Below are 14,447 nucleotides of genomic sequence, written 5' to 3' on the forward strand. Positions count from 1 at the left end.
CGGCACGACACCCAGACCCCGGGGATCATATACTGACTAACAGGGACAGATTCTGGGACAGTGAGGAAGGAAACCCCCCCCCCCCTCCTCCTCCTCGACCCCCCAGTCCACCTGCACAGAGAGGAGCCATCATACTTCTTTTTTTTTTTGATTCTCCAGAAGACAGGACGGGTGTTGCGGGTGTATGCGCGCGGATCACGATGATGCAAAGTGCGGCGGTCCTACCGACAGAGAGATCCCGTGAAGAGTTTACCTATCCGGAGATCTCGGAGTGCCACTGCAACGTAAGACATTTATTACCCTCCTTATTGAAGAGGAAAGTGTGCAACCGGGTTTTTTTTGCGTTAGGGATCCGGGGGGGGGAGTGAGTGTAAATCGGCCCGAGGATGAGGATGAGGATGAGGAGGAGAGGAGGCTGGAGAGGAGAGGTCTCTGCAGGCCGATGATGTGTCATGCTGCTTATATTCCTTAAATACTAATACTGATTAAAGCAGAGCAGTGGACATCCCGTGGCGTCACATCACAGCCTGTAGTCTGCAGGACGATGTGCAAAAAAGACTAAACATAATTCATTTCTTCTATATATTTTTTAAAGCAACAGCATTTAATATTTAAACTTTGCAGCATGTTGTTTCCTGCAGGCAGCTGTTCATGTGTCCACAGGTCACACGCAGTTGTCATCAACCAGCAGAACAAACACACACACTTTGATTGGCGGTCAAAACAACACCTTAATAAATCAGGATATTATACAATTAAGGGTTTAACAGCTGCGTAATATTCCTTTGTACAGCTTTTTATTCAGGATAAACCAAGTGTTTATCACAGTTATTTATTTTCGTGCATCAAAGGGCGAGCATCACCTTCTGTTCCTCCGGGAGTTATTAATCTCTCTCTTTATAATCTGCCTTCAAGATGGAAGAGGAACATCTCTGCTGCTCGGAACCTGATTATTAAAAGACAGTTAGCATGTACAGATGGAGCTGGAGTGTAAAGGCTATACCTGCAGAAACCAGACAACAACTAAATAGGGATCATGCAGTGAGATCATTACTGTGCGTTCAAAGCCCTAAAATAACAAAACGTCCTTCTACTGTAGGCCAAAAAAATAATCTTTAAAAAAATACGTTTCTGTAAATATTAAGGGTAGATCAAAGACAACATTTGGCTTATAAATAACCAGAAAATATACATAATATGTTATTTGCATCACGTTGCTTCCGGCCTGTTTAGTTTCAACAACACAAATGCAGGATAAATAAATAAAAAATAATTAGTGTGATTTTAGATTTCATGTATTTAAAGGGAATAAAGAGACTGTATGTTGGTCGGCTTATGCTCTTTAATTTTATAAATCGAGGCAGATTAAAAGATTGGATAAAGATCCTGCCACTCAGCCTCCCTGCAGGGCCACTGTTCTATCCTGGATTTAAAAACCTGGATTATTCCAGAATAAAAAACAACACATTATATTTTATTCCGTGGACTCTGCTGACTGCAGGGGTAAAAAATAGAGCTCCAAAAAGCACGAACCTGCAGGAAAATAAAGTGTTTACTTTAGGTGTAATTACCCCAAATCACCTGCACAATTTGAAAGTATGAGAGGCTGCCAGAATACACTTATTCTTAGATATATTTAAAAATGTTAAAAAAATGTTAAAAATTAGCTGCTAGACTTTTCTGACGTGTTCCACTTCCTGATGTGACGGAGGGCGATGAGACTGGATTGAAAGAGTGGAAGAGTGGCAACAGATACCAAGACACACACACACACACACACACACACACACACACCACACACACACCCAGACACACACCACACACCACACACACACACACACACACACACACAGGCAAAACGCACACCGTTGCCAAGATTGAGCTTGCTTTCCTTTCAGCACACACTGCTCTCCTCGGTCTTATCTCCAGATGTTTAAAATGCCTCTAATTTCTCGTCAAAATAAAAAAGGAAGACATCAAATTAAATGCAATCTTATTTAAATATGTTCCTCTATCCTCCCTGTAAGGATCAGTCACTATGGAGGTGAAACACAAGACAACTAGTTACCGCTGCCTCTATGTGGCAGGAATGGTGACTTCCTGTATTGGATTCTTTTATATGCCTGCTTTAATTAATCTGCAAATGAAGCAACATAGGGGTGATATTTTCTGCAAATATATTCATTTCTTATTATTTTATAGGTAACATTAAGTAATCAAAACATTCAAAACACATTTTGACTGAGCTAACCTTCATTTTCAGTCATACATTATCGTATTTGTCATTTAAAGCTGCAATACAATACACCTTTCCTGCATTTGTGTGTGTGTGTGTGTGTGTATGTGTGTGTGTGTGTGTGTGTGTGTGTTTGTGTGTGTGTGTGTGGCTCGATCCTCCATGTTGGCAACAGAGAGCTGTGTGTTCCTTCAGACGGTGTGTGTGATCAGATTAAGCACGAGCATCTTGAGCTTTATAGCTGCTGATGTTTTGTCTCGACAGTGAAGAGCGTGTGTGGTGTGTTGTGTGTGTGTGTGTGTGTGTGTGTGTGTGTGTTGTGTGTGTGTATATATTACACGTGTGTGAATGTGTGTGTTTGTGTGTCAGTGAGTGTGTGTTTGCTCTGTTGTTTTCTCTGGCGTTTGCTCGGTGCATTTATCCTCGGTATTGATTTTTCATTATCGGATATCATGTGCTGTTTGACTAAGTGAAACCACGAAGGAGCATTTTATTTAAAAAAAAAAAAAAAAAAAAGGCACAGCTATTTACAGAACATTTAAAAAAAGATATATATACTTGTAACGAAAGGACAAGGCCTTGTTTGTCAATATAAAACCCGGATTAAGTCCTTGTTAAATATGATTAAAATATTGAGTGTAATTATGGCTAAAGTCTTGTTATAAATAGACCAGTTCCTGATATACTGTAGCGTGCATTTGGTTGTTTATTGAAGGCCCAGCTTGCAGCGCAAATATGCATTTTGAGATGGATAAACATCAGACTGTCCTTGAGTTATAATTTCGATTTCACCTTTAAAAGATATGCAGTTTACAGCAGATCATCGCTGCAGAAGCTTTAAATCATGAAGGAATCCGGAGGTTAAATACGGGCCATGTTTCTGCTGTGGTCGTGTTTTAAGAAAAACTACAAAATGTAATCTATTTTAGACCCTTCTTGCCACCGTAGTGCTAGAAAATACCGTACACAGAGATTAAAAGGCTAAAGAGGAACCAAAGTGGTCGAAAAATGATCATAAAAGCCAATATATTTGTCAGAAAGTAGGTCCCTCTCTCTTTGTACTGCCGGGAAAAAGCTCCGAGTTCAGCCCCCTGATCGAGACGGAGATATTTTACAAAGCCTTCCAACACAAAAAGACCCACACTCATTATTTCATCTATTTATTTGTTTTTAAACAAAGAATACCGTGTTTTTATTGTTAACAAAGATAATGCAATTAAATAAAAATACTACGTATATTAAGTTATTTAAAATAATGAAAAATAAGACAAAAGTGTGTTAAAAAATTAAATAAATAACATAAAAACAAACCAAATAGGAATAAGATAAAAATATGTTTAACATGGCTGATCAGACAATTGAAAGACAGGGCTGATACAAGCTTTTGAGTATATCAAATATAGCCACATACTATTTATAAAATGTACGTTTAATGACATTTAATTGAATTTGTATAAGGTTTTTTATATATCCAGTCTATGGGTTTAAAAGTAGGAAATGAAACCAAACTAGGCTGAAATATTGTGCTTTTTTCACGATGCATTCTGGGACAAATCCAGTGCAAAAATATATATATCCAGATATTATGTCCTACAGAAAAGCTGAGAGTCAAGAAACGATGGGATTAGAGAGCAAAAAGAAAAAGGCACTGAGGATCTAGTCTAAGCTAAACCACCGTACCGTGGCTGTAAACACATCTTTATGTTCCTATGTTAAACATAGCAGGCTGTCTCGATATTAAAGCATGAGAAATAAATGGGAGAGAAGGAGAAATGAACGCTCTGGAGATAACTGGATAATATATAGTGCATAGTGCAACAAATCGGATTTAATGTATGAAATTGTCCCTTTTCTACGCTTGCATGAACCCATGTATTCCCCCTGTTTCTACCGGGTGTTCTGACTGTCCTCTGCCCGCAGAAATCCCTCATTGCGCCGGCTGCAGTCAACACATCCTGGACAAATTCATCCTGAAGGTGCTGGACCGACACTGGCACTCCAAGTGCCTGAAGTGCGCCGACTGCACGGCTCCTCTGCAGGACAAATGCTTCTCCCGGGCCGGAAGCGTGTACTGCAAGGAGGACTTCTTCAAGTGAGGCTCCTTCTTATTTTATTAAGATATTATATATATATATATATATATATATATGTGTTCATGGTTGCAGTGGCGGAAAAAGCATTCAGATTCTCGAGTCAAAGCACTCTTCAGAACTGTTACAGGATGTGTATTTTGTAAATATGGTAACGGCTAGCCTACTTGTTATTAGCATATTAGCATAAATACAGCGTCTTATTTCGACATATCCCGGTATTATTGCAGTAAGGTTTTATCAGCTTTATTGTTTATTTCTGAACCAAAACAGCTATAAAAAAACCGCTGGTAATAATATTTTATTTTGGTGAATAATTATTCTGTCCAATTCAATTTTGAGTTTAACACCTATCATTTTGCCAGTCTGTTATAAATGGATGGTACCATAATGGACTTTTTATGCTTAATTATATGAATTGCATAATAATATTGCTGATGGTATTCTCTATTATTCATTTAATAATAATAAAAGGTCACCTTTTATGCATTTTTTCTGTTGATATTGAAAGAGTAAGCAACACCTTTCAAAATAAGAGCTCAAAACCACTTTCTTTCTTTCTTTCTCTCTTGCCGTCAAACGATTGGATTTCTGAGGCATTAAAGAAAGAAAATTGAGTTTGACTTTCATCCAGAACAGGATCAGCAGATCGGAGCTTTTTACCAAATCATGTTGGAGAGGTTTTAATGCTCAGAGCCTGAATGAGAGCTAAAGAGCTCTGGAGACTCAGTGAGATGCTAACAGTGTTAGCCCCCCCAGGGACAACAAGGGAGACGCTAGCATGGTGTGGTGTGGTGTGTGTGTGTGTGTGTGTGTGTGTGTGTGTGTGTGTGTGTGTGTGTGTGTGTGTGTGTGACTGTACATACTCACAGCAACATGCACACATTCAGAGGTGAAAGAAGTACTCAGATCTTGTACTTGAGTAAAAGTAGAAGTACTCAGATCTTGTACTTGAGTAAAAGTAGAAGTACTCAGATCTCGTAGAAGTACTCAGATCTTGTACTTGAGTAAAAGTAGAAGTACTCAGATCTTGTATTTGAGTAAAAGTAGAAGTACTCAGATCTTGTACTTGAGTAAAAGTAGAAGTACTCAGATCTTGTACTTGAGTAAAAGTAGAAGTACTCAGATCTTGTACTTGAGTAAAAGTAGAAGTACTCAGATCTCGTAGAAGTACTCAGATCTTGTACTTGAGTAAAAGTAGAAGTACTCAGATCTTGTATTTGAGTAAAAGTAGAAGTACTCAGATCTTGTACTTGAGTAAAAGTAGAAGTACTCAGATCTTGTACTTGAGTAAAAGTAGAAGTACCAGAGTGTAGGAATACTCTGTTACAGTAAAGTCCTGCATTCAAAATGTTCCTCAAGTGAAAGTATAAAAGTATTCTCATCAAAATATAGTGAAAGTAGCGACAGTAAAAGTAGTCATTGTGCAGATTGGTCCATTTCAGAATAATATATATGATATGTTTTATAATGATTGATCATGAAAGTGTTCTCAAAGCTGGTAAAGGTGCAGCTAGTTTGAATGACTTTGTATACTGCAGGGTAGCTGTGAATTTACTCCAGGTGGGAAACTAAAGTCTGATTTAACACTTGATTAGATTTCACATCATTCATTCCACATCTGTGAAGTAACTAAAGGTATTAAATACATGTAGTGGAGTAGAAGTACACCCATTTACCTCTGAACTGTAGAGGAGTAGAAGTACAAACGTAGCATCAAATGTTAATACTAAAATGTACTTAGTTACTCTACACCACTGTACACACACACACACACACACACACACACACACACACACACACACACACACACACACCACACACACCACACACACACACACACACACACACACAGGGCTGTTTCCTCAGCAGTGATTGGAGCTTCACTGCTCTTTTTATTTCCTGGGTTGGCGCTGTGATTTAAAGCCTCTCCTGAGTCAGTGTTTTATTGGTTCTCCTCAGGGTGTGTTTACTGTGGGCACCCCCCCCCTCCCCCTCCCTCCTCCTCCCCTCCTCCTCCTCCTCCTGCCTCCGCCTCCTCCGCCGTCCGCCTCCTCGTTAGCGTCTCAGTACTTCTCTGCAAACACATAAAACATACACACACAACCACACACACACACACACACACACACACACACCACACACACACACACACACACACACACACACACACACACACACACACACACACACACACACACACACACAGCACACACACACACACACACACACAGTGCATTGATCCTCTCCATCCATCAGCCTGCAGACAGCTCCATCGTTAACAGAAATGCCTCCACTGTCTGATTTTTCTCTGCAACAGCTGGAGCTTCTGTAATTCTGACACCGTGGCCATCAGTCCTCCTGAGGAGATGAGGAATATCTGTCTGGCAGCAGGAGACATTTAATCTGGGTCGGTGTCGCTAACACCACCAGCCTGTAAAGTGAAGAGGGCGTAAACAGGTGGAGGAAGTACTCAGATCGTGTACTTGAGTAAAAGTAGAAGTACTCAGATACAGTATGTTTAAATGAATACCATGAAATGCCAGCTCGAACCGAAGGCTTTGTTAACAATGTAGGTCTTCAACGCACTCTTAAAGGTTTGGACACTCTCTGCCTCTCTGATTAAAACAGGAAGTTGGTTCCAGAGAAAGGGAGCTGAACGTTCCTGATCTTGTTTTGCGGACTCTGGGCTCCTCTAACAGACCTGGGAGCGTAATGTTCTAGCGGGGCGATAGTGGATTAAAATATATTTTAGGTACGAAGGTGCTCAGTTACTTAGCACTGTGAACAGAAGAAAGATGTCAGTCTCATGTCTTGTAGTAAAAGTTCTAACGTCACTCTCTTCTCTTGTTCTTCCAGGAGGTTTGGAACAAAGTGTGCCTCGTGCCAGCAGGGCATCCCCCCCACTCAGGTGGTGAGGAAGGCGCAGGACTTCGTGTACCACCTGCACTGCTTCGCCTGCATCATGTGCTCCAGACAGCTGGCCACCGGGGCCGAGTTCTACTGATGGAGGACGGGAGGCTGGTCTGCAAGGTGGACTACGAGACCGCCAAACAGAACGGTATGATTGTTATCTTATTGTCCCTGTAAGGAGATGTGTTCGAGACTCTGTCTGTCGGGTCCTCAGAAGATACACATCCTTCATCGTAGATGTTAGACAGTAAGAGACATACACAGTTTGCACACACACACACACACACACACAGATCCACTGACAATGTCCACATATTGCACAATAGTTAACGCTGTATGCATTCAAGATATGAAGCCACAACATTTGCTGATCCTTAACGAAGATCCAGTCAATTTAAATAAATAAAACAGGTTCATAATAAAATAAACATTAAAAAAAGTCATTAAAATGGGAAAAAATGGTATGGAGTGTATGGAGTGTGTGTTCTGTGTGTGGTGTGTGGTGTGTGTGAGTGAGTGTGTGTGGTGTGTGTGTGTGTAGTGTGAGTGTGTGTGGTGTGTGTGTGTGTGTGTGGTGTGTGTGTGTGTGTTTGTGTGGTGTGTGTGTGTGTGTGTGTGTGTGTGTGGTGTAGTGTGTGTGTGTATGTGTGTTCTGGTTGTGCTTGTGTTCTGTGTGGGTGTGTGTGGTGTGGTGTGTGTGTGTGTGTGGTGTGTGTGTTGTGTGTGTGTGTGGTGTGTGTGTGTGTTGTGTGTGTGTTGTGTGTGTGTGTCTGTGTGTGTGTGGGTTGTGTGTGTGGTGTGTAGTTGTGTGTGTTGTGTGTGTGTGTGCTGCTGTCTCTCTCCGTTGAGACTTCCATGCATTGATTGATTATGTAAAGTGGAAGCTGTTATAGAGCTGTGAGGATTTATGTCCTCTGCTGTGGGACTTGGACAGATGCACAAGGACAATAATACACTCCTGTACACGAATACTCACTTCATTTAACATGCACAGGCAGAGTGTGTGTGAGAGGAAGTCACTCACACTTGTAATGGTGTGTTTTCAGATGATTCAGAGGCGGGGACCAAGAGGCCGAGGACCACCATCACCGCCAAGCAGCTGGAGACCCTGAAAAGTGCCTACAAAAACTCCCCAAAACCTGCCCGTCACGTGCGGGAGCAGCTGTCCTCGGAGACGGGGCTGGACATGAGGGTGGTGCAGGTACAGGGGAGAATATTTATGCACTTTGACATTTAAAACACTACAAACACGTGATCTGTGTAGTCAGAATATGTCCTTTACACTTGATATAAGACTTAAGAAGTAACAATGCAGTGAGATATGGTGTCTTGTTTTAAACTTTTTAGACAATGCATCTTAAAGGTCCCCTATTATACTATTTATTTCATCAATATATCATAGTTCTCTGATATATACAGAACATGTCTACTATGTTTAAAACACAACAAACACTTGATCTGTGTAGTCAGGATGAAGCTGAGTGAGCCTCTACTCAAATCCACTCAAATCCAGCACCAGACACTTTTCACGCTGCTATGGACAGTCTTGCACTAATGTACATTCTCAAAGATATTGAAGTGACTGTTATTTTGTATATATTGATTGTTGTGTTTTATTTAGGTCTTAATGTATAGATATGTATAAATGTGTCTTTTGATTGTGTATATATAGGTATATACATATTTGCATACATATTTTTATATATATTTGTTTGTTGAAAGGTGCTATATAAATAAACTTGCCTTGTCTTGCTTTGCCTAAATGTTTCATTGTTATTTTCTCCTTCAGGTGTGGTTCCAGAACCGGCGAGCGAAGGAGAAGCGTCTGAAGAAAGACGCAGGGCGACATCGCTGGACTCAGTTTTATAAAAGTGTGAAACGCAACAGAGGGGGAACCAAAGTGGAGAAAGAGAGCTCGGCCGATGACGCAGGACTGAGCGACAGCGAGCTGAGCTTCAGAGGTACGAGATACTCAGTACTCTGATCCTTTCCTTAAGTACAAGCACAAATACTATAGTTGTAAAATACTCAATTACTCCTGATTGGTTCCTAAAAAGTACTCATTCTGCACAATGACCCATTACAGCATAATATCAAGTAAAGAAATATTGTCAGGTAAATGTAAAACAACACAAATATCCAAAGTTAAAGTACTCATGGATCGTTTCACAGATCGTTCTTGCAAGAATATTTAGTGTCTCTACTTTAAAGAGTCCTCTCCTGCTGATGTTCAGGTGTATATCAGTATGTAGTGTCTCTACTTTAAAGAGTCCTCTCCTGCTGATGTTCAGGTGTATATCAGTATGTAGTGTCTCTACTTTAAAGAGTCCTTCTGCTGATGTTCAGGTGTATATCAGTATGTAGTGTCTCTACTTTAAAGAGTCCTCTCCAGCTGATGTTCAGGTGTATATCAGTATGTAGTGTCTCTACTTTAAAGAGTCCTCTCCTGCTGATGTTCAGGTGTATATCAGTATGTAGTGTCTCTACTTTAAAGAGTCCTCTCCTGCTGATGTTCAGGTGTATATCAGTATGTAGTGTCTCTACTTTAAAGAGTCCTCTCCTGCTGATGTTCAGGTGTATATCAGTATGTAGTGTCTCTACTTTAAAGAGTCCTCTCCTGCTGATGTTCAGGTGTATATCAGTATGTAGTGTCTCTACTTTAAAGAGTCCTCTCCTGCTGATGTTCAGGTGATATCAGTATGTAGTGTCTCTACTTTAAAGAGTCCTCTCCTGCTGATGTTCAGGTGTATATCAGTATGTAGCGTCCTACTTTAAAGAGTCCTCTCCTGCTGATGTTCAGGTGTATCAGTATGTAGTGTCTCTACTTTAAAGAGTCCTCTCCTGCTGATGTTCAGGTGTATATCAGTATGTAGTATCTCTACTTTAAAGAGTCCTCTCCTGCTGATGTTCAGGTGTATATCAGTATGTAGTGTCTCTACTTTAAAGAGTCCTCTCCTGCTCAGTATGTAGTGTCTCTACTTTAAAGAGTCCTCTCCTGCTCAGTATGTAGTGTCTCTACTTTAAAGAGTCCTCTCCTGCTCAGTATGTAGTTTGTCTCTACTTTAAAGAGTCCCTCTCCTGCTCAGTATGTAGTGTCTCTACTTAAAGAGTCCCTCTCCTGCTCAGTATGTAGTGTCTCTATTTTAAAGAGTCCTCTCCTGCTCCGTATGTAGTGTCTCTACTTTAAAGAGTCCTCTCCTGTCAGTATGTAGTGTCTCTACTTTAAAGAGTCCTCTCCTGTCAGTATGTAGTTGTCTCTACTTTAAAAGAGTCCTCTCCCTGCTCAGTATGTAGTTTTATCCTCTACATTTAAGAGTCCTATCCCTGCTCAGTACTGTAGTGTCTCTACTTTAGAGAGTCCTCTCCTGCTCAGTGTGTAGTGTCTCTACTTTAAAGAGTCCTCTCCTGCTCAGTATGTAGTGTCTCTACTTTAAAGAGTCCTCTCCTGCTCAGTATGTAGTGTCTCTACTTTAAAGAGTCCTCTCCTGCTCAGTATGTAGTGTCTCTACTTTAAAGAGTCCTCTCCTGCTCAGTATGTAGTGTCTCTACTTTAAAGAGTCCTCTCCTGCTCAGTGTGTAGTGTCTCTACTTTAAAGAGTCCTCTCCTGCTCAGTATGTAGTGTCTCTACTTTAAAGAGTCCTCTCCTGCTCAGTGTGTAGTGTCTCTACTTTAAAGAGTCCTCTCCTGCTCAGTGTGTAGTGTCTCTACTTTAAAGAGTCCTCTCCTGCTCAGTGTAGTGTCTCTACTTTAAAGAGTCCTCTCCTGCTCAGGGTGTAGTGTCTCTACTTTAAAGAGTCCTCTCCTGCTCATGTATGTAGTGTCCTCTACTTTAAAGGAGTCCTCTCCTGCTCAGTATGTAGTGTCTCTACTTTAAGAGTCCTCTCCTGCTCAGTGTGTAGTGTCTCTACTTTAAAGAGTCATCTCCTGCGCAGTATAGTGTAGTGAGTCTCTACTTAAGAGAGTCTCTCCTGCCTGCTCAGTATAGTGTAGTGTCTCTACTTTAAAGAGTCCTCTCCTGCTCAGTATAGTGTAGTGTCTCTACTTTAAAGAGTCCTCTCCTGCTCAGTATAGTGTAGTGTCTCTACTTTAAAGAGTCCTCTCCTGCTCAGTATAGTGTAGTGTCTCTACTTTAAAGAGTCCTCTCCTGCTCAGTATAGTGTAGTGTCCTCTACTTTAAAGAGTCCTCTCCTGCTCAGTATAGTGTAGTGTCAGTAAACCCTAATGAGATGGATGGAGCTGCTAAATGAATTGAATGTTGTTTTCTTGTGTGGATACAGAGAGTCTCATCCACATTCCCCTCACACCGCCTGCCGCCGTGATGGAGCTTATTGGAGCGCAGAGAGGCTTCTTAGTGGGATGCAAACGACAGCTCGGACATCCCGGTGTTATTTAATGTTGCAAAACCCGTTTTGGGCGCAGTCGTAAAAGTCTTCGAGCCACTTTTAAAAAAGAAAGGCCCGTTTTTATGAGAAATGAAAACATGGTGACAGAAACTCTATAAAGCACGCGGGGGCTTTTAGTCAATTAGAGAGAAAGCGCTCTGTGTTGGTATTGAAGCCACTCGGGGGAGGGAGATGGAAACAAATACATGCTGCAGCGACCGCACACATACAGACCTCCTGATGCTGGAGAGGGAGAAGAAGCACAGATCAAATACCAAGCACTGGCTCAGCCTCCACTCACTGTACCTGTGAAACCCCAATAACTCCCACCCATAAAAGCACTTAACTGTATTGAAGAATAACAACTATATAATGCTTTTGCAGTTGACAGCACGGTTGATGTGTTAAAGTTTTAACACGCTTCATGCTAAGTGAAGGTGATGATGAGAGGGAGCGTTCTCCCCGTTAAATATAGGCTTTCTTCTGGAGGTAGAAGGAGCTCATTTTCAGTTTAGGGAGTGTGGGGCAGTGTGGAGGGAACACAGGGATGTTAGCCTTTGCAGACCATTCACATGCACCAACATCTACACACTACAGGAAAGGGAAAACCCCAATATATATTGACCAGTGATATCAGGACATCAGAATACTGAAAGCCCACTGCACTGAAAGGTCTCATATCATGCAAAATGCACTTTTTGATGTCTTTTATACATACATACGTGTCCCCGGTGTGTCCCCGGTGTGTCCCCGGTGTGTCCCCGGTGTGTCCCCGGCGTGTCCCCGGTGTGTCCCCGGCGTGTCCCCGGCGTGTCCCCGGCGTGTCCCCGGTGTGTCCCCGGTGAGGAGACTCACAAAGTGTCAGAAAACAAAAAAATCTCTAAAAACGGGGGAACAACGGAGCTGATCCAGATTTGCTGCGTCATGACGACATTACAAAAAATGTGGGCGGGCTTTACACCCACGGGCCAATCAGAAACGTTGCTCTCAGAAACAATGAGACGTGTTCTGGAAGTAATATGGTCTGTGTTTACATTAGCATGCTAACACTCAGAGCTAACCTGTACTGGAGAGAGCATGTGTGAAGAAGCAGGAAATAAGAAGGAACTCACCTTGTGGTAAACCTGAGAGAGAGAAAGAGTTTGAGCTCCATGCTGTTTCAGAGAGAATCCTTGATGTGGTTTGGAACATGATATGGAGCATTTAGCTGAGTTTCTGATTCTCTTCTGCTGTAAACCTTCTCTCTGCAGCTCTATGTGGCCCCGTAGCTACTGACCCAGGATCAGCACTTTAGTAACAGGGCGGAAACAGAGGGTTTGAGGCTACAGTAGATATGGCCCTATAGTGTTCAAATATGGCATAATAGGTGAGCTTGAAGCCATTAAACTCTCCAAAAATGTAGGGATTTTAGGCTTTGCAGACCGTTTACATGCACTAAAACCTATAGGAAACACTACAGGAGAGGCTAAACCCCAACCAGCGTAATAGGGCCTCTTTAAGGACAGTGTGTAGTTTGTGATATTTGGATATATATGAATTGACTGTCTCCTAAAAAAACACATTAATCCCAGTATAAAATCACCAGTAAGTGTTTCATTGGTGCTCTTTATTCACACGTTATATATATTTGTATTTTGTATTCGGGATTGTGGGAAACGGTATTTGGATCTCTCTGTCTGTACACACAAAGAACGTTTGACAATAAAGTTGACTTTGAAAAGCTTTTTTACCTAGTTCTGTTCTCACTTTTTGTGACAGCGCAAAACTAACTATCTCTCTCCTCTCCCACAGACGACCAGGTGCTCTCGGACCTCGGCCACACCAACGGGCTGTACGGCAGCGTGGGGGACGTGAACAGCGTGGGGGACGTGAACATCGTGGCGCTGAACGGAAACGGTTTCTCGGTGGACGCGGCGGGACAACAGTATCACGATGATATCCGGGCGGGAAGTCCCTACGGCCTGCCGCAGTCCCCCTCCTCCATCACCTCGCTGCCCCTCCACAGCCTGGGCTTCAGCATGGACAGTCTGGTGGCTCAGGGGGGTGGGGGGCAGGGTCTGAGGGCCATGGGAGGGGGGGGGCCCAACTCAGACCTCTCCACAGGAAGTAGTACAGGATACCCCGACTTCCCCACAAGTCCCGCATCGTGGCTGGACGAGATGGACCATTCCCAGTTTTGAACCTCGAAAAAAAAACACGGTAGAAGCGCTGTGGACTCACCTGGCTTTTTACATTTCCTTCTATCAAGACTGGTTTGTGGAAGAAGTGGATCTCAACTCTCAACACATCCCCAAAAATGTTCCCACGTTGCCCTAACCCTCTTCCGTAAATCGAGATGGACCATTCCCAGTTTTGAATCTCGTAGAAAACACGGCAGAAAGGCAGAAGCGCTGTGGACTCACCTGGCTTTTTCAGTTCCATCAACCCCCTCTATCAACCCCCTCTATCAACCCCCTCTATCAACCCCCTCTATCAACCCCCTCTATCAACCCCCCAAAGACTGGTTTGTGAGGAGTGAAAAGTGGATCTCAACACTGCTGAAAGTTCAATCTCTACGGAGGACGATTGGGGGGGGGGACATGTGGGAACATATTAGAGATTTGACCAGTTCAGAATTCTGACTTCATTCTCAAAATTCTGATCCCAAACGTTTTTCTTTTACATTTGGTCACATCCCTAACATTTTCTCATGTGGCCCTTATCCTCTTCCGTAAATCTCAACACTGCTGAAAGTTCAATCTCTACGGAGGATGATTAGGAGGGGGGGACATGTGGGACATTGTTGAGATTTGACCAACTAAAAAAAAAGAAAAAATGTCTGACTT

The 14,447-nt window shown here is 42.3% G+C and overlaps 1 protein-coding gene across 1 annotated transcript; it reads left to right on the forward strand.

Annotated features, from left to right (window-relative positions):
• Positions 1-200: 200 nt before the first annotated feature.
• Positions 201-13,802, forward strand: lhx4 (LIM homeobox 4). Its single transcript, XM_034149795.1, is given in 8 exon segments — positions 201-248; positions 251-284; positions 4,157-4,328; positions 7,186-7,328; positions 7,331-7,387; positions 8,286-8,440; positions 9,029-9,200; positions 13,414-13,802. Coding segments are annotated over 8 exon segments (1,170 nt in total).
• The last annotated feature ends 645 nt before the right edge of the window (positions 13,803-14,447 follow it).

This window comes from Trematomus bernacchii, unplaced genomic scaffold (assembly GCF_902827165.1).
Source record: "Trematomus bernacchii unplaced genomic scaffold, fTreBer1.1, whole genome shotgun sequence".
In the NCBI taxonomy this organism is placed as follows: Eukaryota; Metazoa; Chordata; class Actinopteri; order Perciformes; family Nototheniidae; genus Trematomus; species Trematomus bernacchii.